Source organism: Harpegnathos saltator, unplaced genomic scaffold (assembly GCF_003227715.2).
Source record: "Harpegnathos saltator strain DR-91 unplaced genomic scaffold, Hsal_v8.6 scaffold806, whole genome shotgun sequence".
Lineage (NCBI taxonomy): Eukaryota > Metazoa > Arthropoda > Insecta > Hymenoptera > Formicidae > Harpegnathos > Harpegnathos saltator.
Window position 1 is genome coordinate 239892 of NW_020230656.1, and position 20839 is coordinate 260730.

At 37.5% G+C, this 20839-nt stretch overlaps 1 protein-coding gene across 3 annotated transcripts; it reads right to left on the minus strand.

Annotated features, from left to right (window-relative positions):
* Positions 1-1134: 1134 nt before the first annotated feature.
* On the minus strand, positions 1135-14118 carry Root (ciliary rootlet coiled-coil, rootletin). Of its 3 annotated transcripts, none has more exons than XM_025306840.1 (15): positions 14021-14118; positions 12016-12237; positions 11721-11926; positions 11223-11607; positions 10965-11120; positions 10589-10891; positions 10276-10512; positions 9916-10052; positions 9678-9838; positions 9489-9619; positions 9062-9424; positions 8597-8956; positions 8310-8502; positions 5518-8207; positions 1135-2971 (listed from the first exon to the last, which is right to left on the minus strand). In XM_025306840.1, the coding sequence occupies exons 1-15, from the start codon at positions 14069-14071 to the stop codon at positions 2690-2692; spliced, it is 5877 nt and encodes a 1958-aa protein (XP_025162625.1). In that variant the 5' UTR covers positions 14072-14118; the 3' UTR covers positions 1135-2689. The 3 variants fall into 3 exon arrangements, with proteins under 3 accessions (XP_025162625.1, XP_019696930.1, XP_011139266.1); XM_019841371.2 differs by lacking the exon at positions 14021-14118 and adding an exon at positions 12341-12735; XM_011140964.3 differs by lacking the exon at positions 14021-14118 and adding an exon at positions 12451-12734.
* Positions 14119-20839: the final 6721 nt, after the last annotated feature.

A 20839-nucleotide genomic window follows, 5' to 3' on the forward strand; every position in this document is an offset into this window, starting at 1 on the left:
CCGACCTAATAAATGTCTTTTCAAATTCATTCGTAAGGTCAATAAAGGTCAATAAAAAAAATCCTCATATCAATATTTACCACGATCACATATGTATATTATTTAACCATTACAAAACATAAAACACGCTCGTATTTTCAATAAACGATTATACAGAAAGATCCGACGTTTAATTTGCTCGACAAATTATCTGACAATCTTATACAATGTTTTATCTCTAGCGATCCACGCTCGACCGCTGCAATAAGATTTTCTCTCGCCCAGCCTGACTTTACCTTTCGCTCGCCTTTTATCGCTTTCGTTCTCGATTCTCTGAATCCCAATTTTTTCTTCTAAAGCTCGACAAAAATCTTCTTAACTATCTTCTTTCTGTCTCTCTGTCTCGACTTTTTCTCTATTCGACTATTTATTCGTTTTTCTGTCTCAACCCTTTCGGTTTTTACACAGGTTTCTCGCTTCGCTTGCCGCCCCTGGCAAATCTCGACATGTGGGAGTGCCGTAAGCACAGGCAGTGGTGCCCGCTGTCAGCCAATCTCACAGAATTGCACTGAGAGAAAATTGATTCAAACTGATCAAAGTTTTTTGCAATTGGACGGTTCAACGCCGAAAGAGCGCGACTTCGCAAAAATATGAAAGATATCTCCTATCAGTTAAAATCTTAGGATGAAGTTAAGATAAAGTCAGAATGTTTCATTTTTTATCAATCCATTTTCCACGAATCATCTTTGAATGTTATTTGACGTGAAGTTCGCCGCAAATGTATCGCTTATTTGTTTATTGTTTTTATTTTATATCAGTTATGATAAAAATGGATTACGGATGTCATTGGATGGTTCGATTGAAGACAAGCTATGTATATGAAAAAAAAAAATGGTGAGAAAAAGAAGTCACTTTGCAGAAGAAATACACAATACGAGCGCGCAGAAATAACGGTGAGTGATATTTAATTTCATACGTTGTTTCGCATAACTCAATAGGACAGGGATGGTATTTTTTTTTTTAACAATGGTATCTTTCCGAGATTTGCAATGCATATATTATATATATGTATATATTTCTACAAATGTGTGAACATTAATAAAACATACGATTTAACGATATGATATTACAATATACACAACGTAATTTTCTTATATAATTTCAAATTTAAAAGCTCCATTTTGCTTTATAAATTTCAATAGTTTAATTTTTGAACGTCATTAAAATACATGTATAAAGTCAATGTATTGCTGAAACGATGCTCGACTCATGAGCTGCATATGATAGATGACTGATTGAAAATACAGTTTTTTCTCCAAGAAAACCTAATAAGATATTCTTTCAGTCACAAAGATACAAATAGACCAACTAAAAAAAGTTTTCAGCGATTAGTTTCTAACATTCAGATTTTACGATCGATAAACCTCGTATTGCAGATGTACGAATAAACGATATTTCTTTTATTACTCTCAACCATCTTCTTGTATCATAAGCTGGACAGCTCAACCGAGGCAGGCTACATATAGTGCATAGGACTGGATGTCTATATTCTTAATAATAAAGAACAGACACAGTCCACCCTTTGTCATCTATGTCTGTACTTTTAATGCTCACCAGCAGTTTTTAATGTTCTGTTAGCAGCATACCGTTCTCTACACTTTACATAAAATGGCTCAACAATGGCTCTGTGTCTACCAGTTAATCGGAAGCATATCTCTACAATGCTCTTGTTTGCTGATTTTCTTTGGTCTCGGGACGAGACTAAACATAGCATTTTTTTTCGTTTTCTTTTCTGTTGCCGCCTACATTATAAGCATACTTCTCGTTACACAAATCACAAGCATACAAGCCTTACTCTTTTAATACATCTCTTCTTTTTTCTCTTAATTGTCTTCCAGACAAAATGAGATATGATATTGTTCAACATATTTCTCTCTTCTTAAAATAAATAAATTTGTAAATTTAAATTGACTAGTAACAACACTAATGGACGGATTATAGACTAGTACATATGTATATAATTTGTTTTAACAATTTCGTTGTTCAAACGTTAAATGATTACATATGTATATATGTATGTACGCTTTAGTAAATGTTATGGATCATATTCGTGAATGAGATGAGATTTCCATGCGCATTAATCACTGATTAAGTTTGCTTTTACATAATGGTCAACAAATAAGAATTCATGTGATGAAAGAAAATTGTAAAAATTATTGATTTGGCCAAGTATGTCTCACAAAATTCACATATGTCACAGAAACTGCTACGTATCTCATGCGCATCAATGAAATACAGGAAATACTTACAGACCCAACATCTCCTGATCATTGGAAGCATAAAAATTTGTATAAAAAAATTCGGTACAAATTTAATATGTCTGATATAAAGATTATATATCAAACGAAGTAACATCATCGAAAAATCTGCAGGTTTTGTTTCTTATAATCGTAAAATGTCAAGAAGCACTATTAATTCGTAGAGTTCATCGTGTGATACAATCAATGACACTACATGCTCTCTTTCTAATAACTTGATATGCAATCCCCTCGACGAGCGTACACACCGAATTATATTCCCAAATACGCTGCGGCGCATTATTGCATTACATATTCTCAAAAAGGTATAACTTACGAGCGAATACATAAGTATCACTCGATATACATTGGCAGTTATCGCAGAAAATTCAGTCGATGATCTATTTCTTGCGTTATTTGAGCTGCGACGGAGTGCTGGATCTGTCATAAGACGGTGGAGCAGGTAGTGCTAATGACGGCGGTAAACTGGCGGTACTCGCCAAAGTAGAGTCCAATTTCCGCGCCTCATGCTCCAACAGCACCGCGTCCAACGACGGATCCTGCGCCACGGTCCTCAACGAGTCACCCAGTGCTTGTCGCAGCTGCTGCATCTCTCTGCCGGCTCGCGAGCTCCGTAAAACATACAACTGTCTGCGCTTTATCTCTTGATTCAGTTGTTCTCGTAACAGTTGTATCTGCAAGTGTATATATTGCTCTCTTACGATCTAGTTTACACAGTTTGAATGATAAAAATTTGATCAGTATGTTACACAGTATTCCAGAAAAATGAAATAACTTAAAGAAAATTGCGGAATTTTTTTATCATGTGTTTCGTTATAAGAATAACATACAGTCTGTTCAACAAGAAAGTGTGGATGATATTTTTGTAGAAAATCAGTAGTACCGTCTTCCTTATACTGTTTGAATCTTGAACTAATTTCTTTTGCACAGTGTACATCAAAAAGTTGCGTTGAGTAGTCGGTAGAAGTAAACATTATTTTTAAAAATGAGTGTAAAATATTTAAAGCGTTAGGAGACAGTGTTTCTTATTAACCATTCTAAAAGACCAAAATTAACAATCGTAGCAACTGCTAGAGCAATTAAAAAGTTAGAGGCTTCCGTAAGAAAGTGAGATATAGTAAATAGATTTAAAATCGCTGGAAATGTTAACGACCTGCCAGAAAGAGGGCTGTCTCATGCAACGACTCCGAAGCAGGACAAAGCGATCTTGTGTCTCTTTCAGACGAATCCCAGTTTTACCCTGCATTAGGCCCAAGTAAAACTCCGCCGAAAAGATCAACATATTTCACTTAATACCATCAGAAGCCGCCTGCATGAAAATGACGTGGTATCATCACATTTCGGTCCACTATGAAAAAACCGCTGCTGTCAGAAAAGCTCAAAAATGGCATAACTATGATGGATTGGTCGGCATTCTCTCCAGACGCAAATCCCATCGAAAATATGTGGTCATACCTTAAGATAAAACTTAAAGGGAAGCGTGTCTTTATTTTTAAGCAGCTGTGCATAAAAATAAAAACAATATGGCATTCTTTACCAAAATACGCCGAAAATCTGGTCGAAAATATGCAAAAATGATGCCAAGCAATAATTGATAATGGAAGCAACTGGATCAAATATTAGATAATTGCGCATTACTAAAAATCTTCTATTTTCGTTTAAAGAAAACAACTTGATTTTATCTTTTATTGTTGTTAGATTATCACCAACACTTTCTTATTGAACAAACTGTACAATAACGACAATAATACTTTCATAAAGATGGGAAACAGCTTTACTAAGAAGATACCAGTCTCAGCAGGAGTCAGACAGGGGGACAGCCTAGGTCCGGCGCTGTTCAATGTTATTATGGATGAGATTATTAAGGAAGTGAAGACGACTGGGATACAGGATAGAAAACAAAGAAATAAAGATAATCTGTCACGCGGATGATGCCGTGATAACATTCGAGGATGAAGATAATCTCCAAAGGCTCTTACACCAATTCGAATTGACAGCAAAAAATATAATATGTCTATATCAATCCCAAAAACCCAGTCGCCCGTGGTAGCCAAAGAACCGAGTAGAGACGTGCGAACTATTCGAATCCGAATAATTCGAATAGGAATCAAATATTATCGTTTGCATGCATCAGCTACAAAACGGGCCATCTGGGCCTATATGTTTGAACCCTTAACTTTTGTAATTAACTTAACTTATTTAATTTAATATTATTTAATTAATGATATTATCTTATTCCTTAATTCCTTAATTAATTATATTTAAAATTTTTCTTTAAACGAAAATTAATTATTCCTTAATTCATTATATTATCTTATCCAATACTAATTATATTAATTAATTATAATATTATTTAATTAATTAATAACTTAATTATAAATTACTTTAAATATTTAAGTATATATTATTACTTTAAATATTTAAGTATATATTTAAGTACATATATTTTACTTTAAGATGATATTACAATATCAATATTCCCTTTCATATAAAAATCTTCGATCATTATTTGCATGTTTAATAGTCATATTAAATTTTTTAATGATTCGATTCGAATTCGAATGAAATTTCATAGATTCGATTCAATTCGAATTTAAAAAATGAGATTCGATTCGATATAAAAATTTTTGATTCGCACATCTTTAGAACCGAGGCGATGCAAATTGGTAATATATGACAAGGGTGTGGAACAAACATGACTTTCAGGTATCTCTGAGCGCACATCACAAGCAACAGGAACCTGAACGAGGAAGTACAAAAGCAAGTGACCAAAGCCGCCATGATATCAGGCTACCTATTTGACTTAATATGGAGAAGTAAACACATGAGACTGAAAAGCAAGATTAGAATATACAAAACTTGCGTACTGCCGGTAATGACATACGCCATAGAAACAAGAGCAGAGACTACCGCTACTAAACGTCTCTTAAGAACAACAGAAATGAGAATCCTGAGATGTATTATCGGTAGCGCCCTGCTCGTCAGAAGATGAGCATGGAGGGACCATGTGGAGAGGATGCACGTTGATCGGCTTGCAAAGATTGCCAAAAACGGAAAAGTGAGATCCTTTAGACTTCCGGGACGACTGCCAAAGCGATGGTATGAGAGCTGGACGTCAACATGACAGAAGGAAAGGCATAGTGGATAGGATACAGGACTGAGTCCTAAAGTAAGTCGAAAAAGGAGAAGATATCATATATAACATATATAAAATACATGCCTGATTCTCCAAACGCAACACCTGCTGACGGTGGCTCTGTTCTCTCGCTTCCAGCAGTTTTTCTGCCTGCAACTGCGCGGCTCTGATTCGCTCCAACTCGCCGCTTCTGTCTCGACTACTGTCTAACAGCGAGTGCGAGTGGACGTGCGTCGATTTCACTCGTATCAGTTCGGCTTCCTTCTCCGCCAGTTGGGTCTCCAGTCTGCGTACCTTCAATCTCAGCTCTCTATTCTCATGTTCCAAGTTGTCGAGGCTGTAACTTGTACCCAGAAGCTCCACATGCGCTTTTTCAGGACGTTCGTAGCTCTTACTGCGGATGATGTTGGTCTTGGCTGAGGCGATTTGGCGCTCCAAGTTACGCTTGTCAGCTTCCAGCAGCTTCACCTTATCGCTTAGAGCATCCACCTTTCCTCTCATCTCGCTTCTCTCCCTCTGAGCAGTTTGCAACTGGCGCAGCAGCTCTTCATCTTTACTCACGCTGCCTTCTTGCGGCCAGCTGGATAACCTTAACTGCGACTCCAAAGCTGATCGTTGTACTTCGTTGTTCGCCAACTCGTTCTGCAATCGGGCGTTCTGATCAGTCAACGATTGGTTCGTGTGTCTCAAGTCGCTCAGGGTTTGTTGAGCGGTCTCCAAACGCTCGGATAATACTCTGCGATCGTTCTCCGTGTTCGAGAGTTGTTTCTGCAGCTGCTTCAGCCTTTCGTTGTTGTTCTGCGAGGAAGTGGTGATTTCCATGATATTACGTTGCAGTAGATTGATCTCACCCTTAAGTTCGCTTTCCGTCGCCGACGCTTTCTCCAATGCCAGATTCAGTTGCTCTATGGTGGATTTCAAGGACACGCAGCGCTCTTCCAAACTCGCCATGGTGCGGCTTTGTGCATCCGTGCGATCCTGCAGTTTCTGGACTTGCACGTCTTTCTCCTGCAGCATCATCTGCAACCTCTGGAGATCCCCCTCCATGGACATTCTCTGTAACTCCAATTTGGTCGCGCGGGACTCGCTGCGGCCAACCTCTTCCTGAAGAGCGCGTTTTTCCGTTTCCAATCTGCTTAACGCTTGTTTCATCTTTTCTAGCTTGTCCTCATACTGAGATTTCTCTTCTGTTTCCGTGCTGATCTTTAATTCGAGAGTTGTAAGTTTCTCATATAACTGTTCACATTCTTCTGTTTTCTGTTGGAGCACTTCGAGTTGGGCTTGATAACCGGTTTGCTTCTGAGTCAGTTTCGCCTCCAAGGAGTTCTTCTCCTCCTGGAGCGTACGGATGTTAGCCAGAAGACTGTTCACTTTAATGTCTGTGTTGCTTTGATTCTCCTGCGATTCCGTCAGTTGCTTTTTCATGCTGCATAATTCCGTCTTATAGTCATCCCTCTCACGCTCGATCTGGGCGACTTGCTGCATCAGCGACCGTACGCCTTTCCTGACGGCTTCAGGATCAACGTCCACTATGACATCCCTGCTGGTGTCACCATGATCCTGCGCGCGTGCCGGGCTCCATCGCCGCGAAGGACTCATCAGCTTGAACGGCATGTTCACACTCCCATCCATCTGAATGCCAGCGATACGACGCAACGTGGAGCCCACGCTGCTCAACTTCTGCTCCACCTCCTTCTTCGAGCTTTCCAACTGCGACAATTGAGCGTCGAGAGCTCTTACTCTGCCTTCGGACCCGCCAAGACGTGCCTTCAGCTCTTGTAGTTGCTGCGTCGCGTCGGCTAGACATACTTCCAGATTGTGCTTTTGATCTTCCAGCTTCCTCTCGCGACAACGGCTATCTTCGAGGCGCACCAACAACTCTTGTTCACGGGCGTGCCACCTCTCGTCTTCCTCGTCTGCTCGTGTGCGCAATCGTCCCAGTTCTTGCCGTGTGACCTCCAAACTGTTGTCCAAGTCAACCACCTGTTTCTTCACTTGATGCAGCTGCAGCTGTATTCGCTCCCTTTCCTCGGTCTCGTTGGCCAATCTCGATTGCAACTCTTTTTCCTCGTTTTGAGCCTGAGCGTTGTTCTCGTGGCACTTCTGCAATTCATCCTGCGTGAAGCGAAGTTGTTGCTGCAACTGCAGCGCGTCGCGTTCCATGTCGCGCACTTGCGTCTGCAGACGCGTCCTCTCGACGTCCATGTTTGTTCTCGCGTCCTCCAGCGCCGATATCTTCTGGTATAGTTCCTCCAACGTTCTCCCCTGTTCTCTTTTTTCGCTCTCGATTCGTTTCACGTGTTCCCGCAACTCCTTATTGCTGTTGTTGTATTTCTCCTTTTCATACGTGGTGTCTGCCAATTGCCTTCTTATATCCACCAGCTCCTTACGTAGCGTTTCGTTGATATTATCGGCGTCTTTCAGTTTTCTGATGGTGTCGTGCAACTGATTTTGCAGTCCATCTACTTTATCCTCCGCCATGTGCAACTGAACTTGCAGCTCTTCGGCTTCTCTCTGTATGGATTCGCGCTCTTTCCAAAGCTCCTCTATCTTCAGATCGAGTTTCATCTTCTCCTCATCTGCTCTCAACTTCGTCTCGTCTAATTTCGTCCTGAGGCGATTTAACTCGTCACGCAGTTGATTTGTATTATTACGTTCTTGCTCGGCACGCGACGCGGCATCCCTTTTAACACGATCCAAGTTGCTCTTCTCTTCCTCTAATTCACGTATGATAGTTTCCAGTTTTTCTAGCAAAGCCTGCTGATCATGATGAGCTGGAACAGATTAAAATATAACTGATATCTGTTGCAGGGATTATACTTGATATCTGTTACAGATGTTAGTCTTACGAAAGTTAATAAAGAACGTTCACGTACCTATAAGGAGCGCTTGTTGCTTATCATTTTCGGCTCTAAGGAGCACTTCTTCGTGTTGTTTGCATAAATTCTCTATGTGTTGTTGCAACTCCTCGATTCTCTGTTGCAACTGATTAATCTCTTCGTTCTTCTCTCCCTCGAGTTGCAACAAAGACTGCTGCAGACGTTTTTCCAAGCTCATCCTTACTTGTTCCTTGTGAAGATAAGAGTGACAAATTGAGAATAGAAATGTGTTCAAAAGCAGTTCTAGAATAATGATTTCTATAGAGGATTATATAAAGAAATACCTTTTCGTCGTTCACTTTTTTGATATTGTCTTCAGATTGCTTCTTCATATTGGATATAATTTGTTGAAATTCTGCAACCTGATCGCCACTCTGTTGCGTGAGCGATTGTTTGATATCCTGCGCACGTTTCTCGCTGTTTTCTAATTCTTTCGTTAATCGTGCGATTTGTCCCTTCAAACTTTCCTGTTTTATCAACAACTCCTTTTGTTCTTTCTCCAATTGCGTCTTCCTCACGTGTGTAGCTTCCAAGTTGGTTTGGGTGTCAAACAATACCCCTTCTAATGTTTCCTTCTCGGTGCGCATTGATGCAAGTTGCTCCTGCAACCTTTGAAATTCCTTCTCATTTGTCTCCAGAAGCACCTGTAAAGATGAAACAGATGATCGTCTTTCACGACATTAATACATACTAGCGGAGAAACATACGGTAAAATAATATTCAATATATATATAAATAATTGCCCTTGCCTGTTTTTCCTCGTTATCTTTCACGAGATCCTCCAAATTTCTATTTATTCGCGCATTCATCTCGTTGGATTGTTCTAGTCTTTGCCTAATTCTCATAAGCTCTTCATTTAACGTTTCCTTTTTTCGCGCCAAAACTGACAATTGATTACTCAAATCCCCACGTTCGCGGGTCACTTGACCCAGCTCTATCTCGACCTTTTCTTTTTCTATCTCGAGAAATTTAATCTTTTCGTTCAATGTGACTTTCTCAGATTCTATATCAAGCCGAGTTTGCTCTGCTTGTAGCAACTCTTTTCTCAATGAATTCAAATCGCCCTGTTGGTCGATACACTGACTCGCGAGCTTATTTTTTTCGTCTGTCATCTACAGCAAATATCTATAATTAGTATCAAATGTTCATTATCGCATGGATAATGCAAGACGTTACCTTTTTTAATTCTTCTTGCAATCTTTGCTTATCCTGCTCGTGATTAGAGCACATTGTTTCTATTTTTATCAGAATTTCCTGTACGTCCGACTTTTCGAGCAATATCCGCTCCAGTTCCAATTCAAGATCACCTAAATTATTTACATGACATTAATGACGCTTCTATTTATGATCTATAAGTTACAATACCTTTGCTTTTTTCTATCTGAGAAATTAATCCGTCAGTTTCCAATTTTTGCTGTTCCAACATATCCTTGGCAAGATAAGCCTTACTTAAATCTTCTCGCAATGTCAGTAGTTCCTCTCTCATTTTACTGCATCTATCTTCCTCTGACCGTAAACTTAATTCCCTGGAGATATCATTTTGCAAACAATACTTATTGTGCAAGAGGAGAAAGAGAGAATAGATCGTCGTTAGTTTGTTTACCTTAAGTCAGCATCCTTTGATACTCTACTAAGCTCATTTTGCAGATACAATTTCTCATCTTCCAAACTGTCGCACATTTTCTGCAATTTATTGTTTGTCTTCTGAAGTTTATCATAATCGTTATTAAGGGCTTCTACCTATAACATAAACATGTATTGTCGCCATCATATTCACTGTTAGAATAATCAAAACAGTATATTGATGTTTTAAGGCTCGATTACACCAATGTTAGTTTGGCTTTAAGCGAGATTTGAACATGCATGTCTTTATTTATTTAAAAAGAAAGATAAAGAAATAGACGCACGTTCAAGTGTCGCTTAAAATCAAAATAATGTTGGTGCAACCGAGCTTAAGTCTTACCATACTATTAAGTTCCACCCTATTTTTATCCAACGCGTTCTTCTCCAATCTTATTGTGTCAAGACCCTTCTGCAACATTTCTTTCTCTTGATTCAGCTGAGTACATTGCGAACGACATGTATCCAATTGAGAGATCAGCTCTGCAACTTTTACGTTTAGAGATTTAGCGTTCTCCTCCGCCGTGTCGCACTGTTTGCGCATTGCTAAAAGCTGCTCCTTGTTCATTTGCAGTTTTACCTAATGCGAAAAAACTCGTAAATAACCAATTCACCGATCTTTCTTTTGATAGGATATATAGTGAATGTATGTTTACTTGTAACTCGTGTATAGTCAATTGATACTTGTGCAGAGCTGCTTGTACCGCGCTTATGGTACTTTCAGCAAATGCAGGTATGGTACTACTTCTTGCACCTCTCTTCGGCGATCTCTGCGGGATTGGCCCACTAGGTGATAGGTGAATGTGTGGAGGTGCCTGTTTGGCATCGATATCCCGAGATTCGGCATCCTGAATCACGGCATGCGCTATATCTCTTAATGCTGTTTGCAGAACTTCGATGTCTTCCTGCATTCGCGCAGTTTGGGTCACTGCTGCTTCCGAAACACCGCATCTTTCTTCCTGTATATATCAAAATTGATACTACCATATAGGTTTAGCCAAGATTAGGACATGAAGTAAAAGCGATATTTACTAAATTATGGATTTCTCGAATGAGTTGATTTATTCGGTCTTCCTTCGTACGAATTTCATGTTGAGCAGTATCATATTGTTGTTTAAGTGCCGCAATTTCTATTTTCAAATCAGACGTAGTTTGTCCTTCTTCTTGTTGTTGTATCTTCTGATACGGCTGAAAATAAAAGAGAGCAAACATGATATAAAAGAATATCATTAAAAGCAGAAATAAATTGAGTTCAATGTACTGACAGTTTGTAATTATGTAATAATTTACCATAGGTTGCATTGTATTTGCTTGCAGTTTTATGGCAAAGCTTGTAGTATTGCATGCCGATGTAATCTCATTAGATGATGTGATGATTTTATTGCGTAGTTTAGACAAGTCTCTTTCAGTAGCAGATTTCATTTCCGCAAACAATCTTTTAACAGACACAACATCACGCCAAAGATTCAGTAGTCTGTTATGCTCAGAAGTGTAATATTCGTTGAATGCCTGTTCTTCTTCTTTCCACTCATCCTCCTTAATTGCCAATTCCTCGCGCAATATATCCCAGTCGTTGCTTAGTTTTTGCAGGTCATTAGTTAACGTCTCGTTCGTTTGGTGAGATTCTTCTAGCTGGTCTTTCAAGGATGCATTCAACTGCAAAAGCTTTTCACACCTGCAATAGAAAAAAATGTATTTCCACTACAGCACATCTTTCACACTTATTGATCAATAATTGTTATTAATTAAAAGATATTCAATGTCAATTTAAATTGTATTTCTACATACTTTCGCTGTTCTTCTCCAAGTTTTTTTAAAGCAGTATCCAAGTCATGAATTTGTTCCTCACGTAAGTCCCGGAGTGTCTGATGGGCAGCATCTAACACAGAAGTAGAAGATACAGTAGCAGCTGTTAATTTGCTAGTAGTGTCACACGGAATAGTTTCTGCCATTTGATTTTCCAGTTCTGAACATCTCTGTTTATATTGCAAAACCTACAAAATCACTCAATTACTACTTGTTTTATTACAGGTACCTGCAGCTTATACTAATATATGTGATGAGAAATATTCATAATGTTTACTTTAGCTTGTAAACGTGAAACAAGAGCTGCTTGATGTTGCTGGGCCTGTCGATATGTGTCCAAACGTCTTTTGTAACTTGCAGCCTCTTCTTCCAACCGGTGACGGAGTTCATAATTTTGTCTAACCAATGCATCAGGTGATAGATCTTCATCACTGCCTTGCTCCTCTATAACACCCCCACTGCGTGCAGAATCCATCTTAGTTCCGCTACCTCGTTCTGTCTACAAAAATGCATAATTTTCTTGAAATATAATTAATTTCTTTTTTACATTATGACTGTGCACGTCATTGTTGCACAATCATGTACTTAAACAATTATTCTACCTTCTAAGTCTAAGGTACTGCCAAATTTCATTTTTCTAATTCAATGTTTTAGGACAACCTCTCACATATGAAGTTGTAAGTAAAAAGTACAAGTGATATATAGTTCTTACCAAGAAATCATTTTTACGTTATAGTAATGCTTTCATCGTCTACTTCTAAATCGCTAGTCATGTTTCATATCATTGATATGATTCCATATATTCTCTGCATATGTATATAATTCATATTACAGTATTACTTTAGAAATATACATAATGGTATGTATAAATATCATATTGATATAGAATGCAAATATACGACAAGTGTAGAGGAAGATCGTTAATATCGTTAAGAACACGTTGCGCATTTTTAATTTGGTTAGGTTTCTGTTTATTGTTTATCGCCAGTTGCTATGACATCGATGAACGTAGTAATGTACGATTTGTTCCGTGAATATATATGGTCTGTTCTTTTTAGCTGCACTACTGAACTGGTGCAATAAGTTAAAGTGAGAAAAAATATAGTTGTCTCATTCTAACTTATTGCACTAGTTCCGTAGTGCAGCTGAAAAGAACAGACCATAGGTCTGTCAGCTGTGTACCAAGCTGGTAAGTACCAAAAGTGTAACATAGTACATTTGGGAGGAACAAACCATTGCATTATGGGACGTATCTTTGAATATTATGTACGAGGCAACTTTGATAATTGGATAATTGTGGTAAGTATTAATAATAAATAACGAACTTAATAAAATTATCAGGTAACTTGTATAAAGAGAGCGGCTAATCAACGAGCCATGAACAATGTTGATAGTTCATTAAATAAAATAAAGGAACGGAATATTACAAGCCTTATAAGCTTGTTAGTTAACCTTATTAGTTAATCTTGTTGGTTCTAATCTTGATTGTTCTAACCTTGCCTTTTCAATAACAAATCACTTATTTCTAATCTGCTATCTAAAATAGCAATATATATTACGATAGTACATAAACGAACGTATATAATGAAATTAAATTTTCATTTAATATCGTTTGCGATTCTGTAAATATCCAAATAATAAAATACATAAGCATATATTAAGTACGTTAAACATTTAAAGTTAATCGTATTTAATATAAAATTTATAGACCCATATTCAAAACGTGCTTATAACTATGTTAGTGCGCTGTTAACCAATCAGAAGGCATATTACGTGGCTTTTCATTGGTTTCATTGGTTAATAGCGCGCTAACATAGTTATAAGCACGTTCTGAATATGGGCCATAGTATTCATTCATATATATTTTCATAATTATTACATATGTTTTATAATTTTTTTTCACAGAAACGGACAATAATTTTTCGAGATTTGCTTTCTGATCTCATCAGTCCATTCTCTCTCTTTTTCCTTTTTCGAAAAATTACAAGTAAGCGTCATTGCTTTCTATTCAAGTGTTTCAACACACAGAATGTATAAGATCGATTGTAATTTCTTTGATCTGCAAATTTCTTAGCTAATTTGGAATTATATTATTTTCAAATATTGTGATCTTTCAAACGTAATTAGGCGATTGAAATTTTGAGATTTACATTTTAAGATTTACATTTCGTTAATCTTCTCTGTACTATCATAGTTATTCTATATAATCTTAATCTATATCTTAATCTATATCTTAATCTTAATCTATATAACTTACAATTATAACAATAATTGTTTCTTACCTCCTTGGCTTTGCTGGAAGCTCTGAGAAACGGTGGCCGCCGCCTTTCCATCTGTCCTCGTGCCGATAATTGCAGAGTTCCTTTAGAAACTGGCTGCAACGCATATGTAATCCCCATTTAAATTTAACGTATATAACATTTTAAGAGATTTTAAGAGATTGACGCAAAAACAGGAGTCAAACATATCAACAATCGTGATATTTGCACGTAAAGTTGCTGTATTTTTAATAACGCTTCAAAAATGGAGTTGAATATAATTTTTTCCCGAAGTCGCACTTAATTTTTTTTATTATCAAATAACTTTTTCAGTCATGAATTCTATCTTTGCAGAAATATTACTTTAGGATTCGGCGTATTTTTACGCAGTATCTCTCTGTATTATATTATATAATACAATTAATTGTCTTGTCCAATTTCCAACGAGTCACCATCGTGCTAATAAGCACAATTATTTACAGGGATAATAATCTGTTTTTGTTGAAAATAATTTACGAACAAAGATTAAAACCCATTAAACGGTAAAGAGATTTTAAAAGATTAACACAAAAACAGGAGTCAAACATATCAACAATCGTGATATTTGTACGCAAAGTTGCTTTTGGATTTTTAATAACGTTCCAAAAATGGAGTTAAATATAATTTTTTCTTGAAGTCGAACTTAATTTTTTCATTATCAAATAACTTTTTTAGTCATGAATTCTATCTTTGCAGAAATATTACTTTAAGATTTGGTGTATTTTTACGCAGTATCTCTCTGTATTATATTATATGCACAATTAATTGTCTTGTCCAATTTCCAAAGAGTCACCATCGTGTTAATAAGCACGAATTATTTACAGGGACAATAATCTGTTTTTGTCGGAAATAATTTACGAGCAGAGATTAAAACCCATTAAGCGGTAAAACAACCACGACGTTACTAATCTATATTAAGCGCGCGCGCGCTCGGCTTTTTCTTTCTTTCGTAGATCTTTATCGTCGTAATAGCTGAACTCGTGGCCCCCGATGAGCGTTTCAACATGTTCGACAGTTACGATAGGTCAGCGTATTCGTTAATTATGGCATGAGGACTCTTCGACATCTCTGTATGTAACACTAAAATATCGCCGCTATCATCGCCGTCGCGCGAAGACAAAACAAATTCGCGTAATAGGATTCTAAACACGCTCGCGGTGTTTTGTCTCGCGTCACGCATGATCTGTTAATAATCTGTAAAATAAAAACATCAATTAACGATTGTAATCGCGCGCGACGCGACGTCAAGGATTCACGGGAGTAGAAACTTCTTAACGCGGTGATAATCGATCCGCGATTAATGCGAGCAAATTCACGTTGCCGAATCACGTGGAAAGCTGATATAATTACGGGCGAATGAAACATTCGGTCATTACCACAGAGCGTTATCATCGGCAAGCGGCACCGGTGTATCTCCAACCGCTTATAGAGTCCAAACTTATAGAGTCTTATCAGCAAGCGCGGTTTAAACTCGCGCGAGCTACGAATTACAAGTCGTGCAGTCGTACCGATTTTGCTGTTAAATAATTAGCCGTGCTGGCGACTGTTGTTTATCGAGGAACGATAAGCGCAATCGTCACAATGCTCCTCGCGAGGGAAGAAAAACACATCGTCTTCTTTCTCTTTCATTGCGTCTTTCGAAAAAAGTGTATATGGACGGGTTATCATAATTAAATTATGACTATGTGCTGATGTGCGCAGGATCTCGCCGGTAAACATACATATACATGTACCGTGCATAATCGGCCGCCATTATTACTTCTTCATCTTGACCGTATCGTTTTCAGGGTGCAAACATCGCGAGATAATATCCCTCGCGGATAATAAACGTAATAAGATGAGAAAAATGTTCGCGCTCCTCGTTCGCGACGAATGTCTCGCATGAGACAAGAAGGAAATTGTTAATGGCAAATCAATACGATTCTCAAATCAAACAGCTTGATTTCATCGTCTCGCGACGATTGGTAGCAAAATGGATCATGCGCCATTTAATGTTCGCGTTAATGTAACGATGCGTTACATTATGATAACGTGTGATAATTCGATGAAATACGTTCATCGCTCCGGCAAAGATCGCTAATTATTCGCTCGAATGTTGCGCGTATCGAAGCGTTGAAATCGCCGGCTCGCACCTGCGGTTCACCTCGTGACGACTGTTAGTCCAGCTGCGGGATTCTCATGGGTCGACTTCGGTAACTGCACGCAATCGGTCGCGAGAATGAACGGTCGCCACGGTTCAATCGCGTCGTAAATCTCGCAATGATGCGTCTATGCAAATTATATTCCTTTATCGTATCTTTAAAACTTTTTCGATACGGTGGGTTTTTATGACACAAGTTAGCCAACGCATCGAAAACGCGAGAGCACTTCCCACTCAGCGGGCAATATTTTTTAACGTTTTTCAAATATTTATTTTATATTCTTTTTTATGGTTTCTTCTATTCATTGTACAAAAAATATTTGTTTAACGTTTATTCAACATTTATTTAACGTTTATTTTATATTAATTTTTTATTTAAAATAATGATGAAGAAAAAATATTTATTTAACGATTATTTAATATTTATTTTACATTAATAATATGTTTAAAATTATTTTTTCCGTTTCAAAAATGTCTTTTAAATGTTTTTTAAATATTTTTTTTCTGATTAGGTTATGTCTGTGAAGCATTTTCATGTGTTTCATCTTCTGATGAAACAATATAGAAATTGTTGCTGGAAAAAGATGAGAGATCATTTTGAGACGTAAATCACTATTAACAATAAAATAAAAAAGTGAATGCTGAGCGGCTGTCGATTATAGTTGACGCTTGTATCGAAAGAGTTAATGATTCGATCAGCAATCACATTTTCATACAATCGATGAAAATTTGTTATTATCTACATGGGAAGTACACATAAAACTTTAAACGTGTTTATCTGGAAACACCATTTTTTTAAACTGTCGACTCGATTACGCGAAAACTATTGAACCGAATAACTTGAAATTTTTACACAATATATAGTAGACATGTAATTTTCGCTCCTCGAACACAGTTATATTTTATTTTACTCATTTTTTTAAACATGATTACAAGTTGAGAAAAGTTTCATTTTTGATACTTTTTTTTTCATAGTCATTATTTTTTCAAACTTGGCTTCACTGCCTTCATTTTAGTACGAGCTATAATGGCAATCGTATATTTTAAAAATCTTTCTCAGTTTTTGGTTTCAGAGTAATGAGAGGCTTGGAATTACGTCGACAGCCAACATAGAACTCGCAAATGGATGACTGTATTTTTATCTGTAATTACAAATTAAATTGTTCTTGTGATTCAATAAAATTTATTTTATGCTTTGAATATTAATGATACATTAATGCACTGTAAAAATTTCAAGTCCATTGATCCTACCGTTTCTGTTAAAAAAATTCGTAAAAGTAGTTTTGAAAACGGCCTGCTCCGCATGTAATTCCCACGTCAACAAAATTTTATTTTAGGACTTGGTTACAAAGATATGCTAAAAATTGAAAAATGAATAACGATTTTCTTCGATTTTAGATGAAGAGCAATTGCCCTCAATTTGCTTAGAAAACTTCTGGGTAAAATTAAAGTAAAGTGAGAAGAAATATTCTGTATGTATATATAATCAAGTAAATTGCTAAATAACAGTGCATTAGTATATTATTATATTTTAATAAAAATTTAATTAAACAAATATAATGCTATAAATATAATTAATATAATAATGATATATAACGATATATACACCCGAATAAAAAAAACATAATGTAGTCAACAAAGCTTAATAGAAAAGATAGATGATACACGTAATGTATGCGTAAATGACATAATTCTTCGGAATAAATAACTTATACAGGATGCTTCAGAAATAGTTGACCAAACTTTAAGAGCATATTCCACTCATTGTAAGGATGAAAAAAAGTTATATAAACATGGCTTCCTTTCCAAGTTATAAACATTTCTTGTTTACTTTACTTACAGATTTTAACAACATTTGAACCGCAAGAACATTTCATTACATAAATTGCTGGCAATGATTTCTTTCCGCATTGATGCATGCCTCGTGTCGACGTCGCATAGATTGTCGAAGACGTTCAAAAGTTCCCGGAGTATTTCGTATTTTGTCACACGAAGCGACAATACTATTTCGGAGTATTTCCACAGTAGCAACAGGAATATCATAAAGAGAGTCTCTTAAGATGTCCCCATAAATAAAAATCCAATGTAATTCTCATCTTAAATTGCCTTCACAGCGTTGAATCGCGGTTCTCTTTGTGAGCACTGCAACGACTCCAAGCTCGACACAAGCAACTTTCGCTGCATCACGGCTTCCCGCGCAGCTTTTAATTCTCGTTCTACACAGCACTCATTCATTCACTCTGTGAAAGAAGCCTCGACAAATTGCAAATTGAAAGTCTCTCAATGGCGTTTCGTGCATTTAGCTTGTGATAGAAGCGAGAGACAGAGCGACAATGAGATGGAGGAGGAGCAGGCGATATTGATAAAAGACCGCAGAGAGAGTTCCGCGGTGAAAATTGCGATTGTACAGTTAACACGCGAATTTTATTAAACTGCCAGTAGGGCAAAGTTCGCCCCCGTAGGGCTGGCTGACGTCCCGGACGGCGCAAAGAGTGCGGTGGCGTGTCGCCGCGATTCACGGCGGCACGTCGAGTCATCGTGGACGACTTGGAGTCTCACGATGACGGAAGAGAAAGAGGTTTTCGTAGGCGAAAGTCAAGCCGCGGGTATATTCGGCGGTGATATCCTGGCGGATACCAGGCTACCAGACTGGGCATATATCGATTGGTGCCATTCAGTGCCTGGTAGTGTGACTCCGAGCTTCTTCTACTTCCATTCGCCCTCAGATGTCAGATACCGGAAGCCCTTCGTAGGGAAGACAGAAATTAGACACCGGCCGTTCCTCCTCAGGGCTCGAGCGAACACACCACTTGCGATGAGCGGGATCCGATTTCCGCGAGAGGATGGAAAAAAGGGAGGGAAGATCCTTCAGGAGTGGACGGCGGGAACGGTGAGGCGGCATTAGATCGTCCGGACTTCTCTCTCTCTCTCTCTCTCTCCCGCGATTCGCGTAACTACTATATTTAATTCTGCTATATTTAATGCTGCTGTCAGCGCGATATCTCGGAATCTGAAATTTTCCTCGGAATATCACTTCGATAAAAAAGTTCTCCTTGCATAAGGGGCATCGGAGCGTTCGCTTCTTTACGAAGCGAGTTGAGAAATTGTTGCGCCGTTTGACACGCCAGAGCCAAGGTTTATATTAACTCATTATCGACGTCGTGATATTAATAAGCTTAATGAACATGATGTAGAGAATCGATCAGCCGATCCTCTGTAGAATTCCCTGATTGGAATCTTGTTGCCGCCTTTAGTTCTTGTTTATTAGACAGATTAATTAAAAATTACAACTGTTATGCTATAGCTAAGTCATCGGGTGGCTAATTAAAATCATATATGAGCTAATTAATTTCATTGTCGCTGTCCGACGATCAATTAGACTATTTCTAGAGTCGGAAACGCGCGGTCTACATTGTTACTCGACTCTCGCGTCGCAGTCGATCGACATGTCACTGATATTCGATGTCATTAGCGTAAATGATCTTTTTTCGACTATCAACTCATTTGTTAGTGTCCATGTTTAAAGTCCAGGATTACAGATATGTTACCCAATATTAAAAGTAAACACAATAACAAACGCAAGCTCGACCGTTTATTCCCGCCGCAGACGCGTCGCGCGTAGCGCGTAGTTTAACGCTGGACTTTGAGATCGACAATGAGAGAGACTTCAGATAATTTGCATTTGTCAGAAGTGACAAATGAAGTGTGGAAATGTCAAACTCAAAGTACAAATCTTCATGTTTCGGTATCAACGGCGACCCAGACAGAAAGAGAGAAAGAGCGTCTTCATTATTACGCATCCTCACACGATAGCGTATATCTTGTAGGTAATAGCATTTTTTACAACTGACGAATAAAAATATCCGGTTTTAAAGTCCATCGTATGCAGTTTTCGTGTTAACTGATAGTCGCGATGGAAGGTCGTCCCCAGACACAACATAAATGTTGTTTCTTTAACATATACTTCCTACGTATCAGACACGACAATGTACCGGTTATTTCCCGCATACATTTTCAAGCGCGAAAAATCAACAGAATTCGTGTAATAAACGACATAATTAAAATTTTGGTGTGAAATTCAAAGTCGAAAAGAAGAGTTAGAAAAGTTGCTCTGGGAAGAGTTTTTTTTGTCGTAGCTGGTTGTCTGCAAGATTATTGGGCTTACATGGTCGACATTATTGCAACTTTCGCGAAATTACGTGATTTCGTAAGAAAATGACAGAAAATTGTGTTTGCATAGATTTTATCTCGTTCGTCTATATGTTCGTTTTCAATAATTTTATCAATAAAAATTAGTTTTGTTACGTAAAGTAGCATATCGTATCACGCAACCTCTCCTCCCTGTGGAAAGTTTCACTTTAACTAATAATTTAGTCACATAAGTTTATTAATTTTTTTATAGCTATTATTAAGGGGAACTATTTAAAAATAATGTCTATTACGTTATAGCTATTATTAAGCGGCTGATTAAAATTATATACGATCTAATTAATTCCACTGTTGCTATTCAAGGTTCAAGTGAATTTATTCACTCGTAACGGAAAATATATTAACACATATTAATATATATTAAAATTTCGAGGTGCTCGAGGATTGATTCGACTATTAAAAGAAATCGGACATTTCTCTTTTTTTTTTATTATTTTTAATATATTTTTTATTAT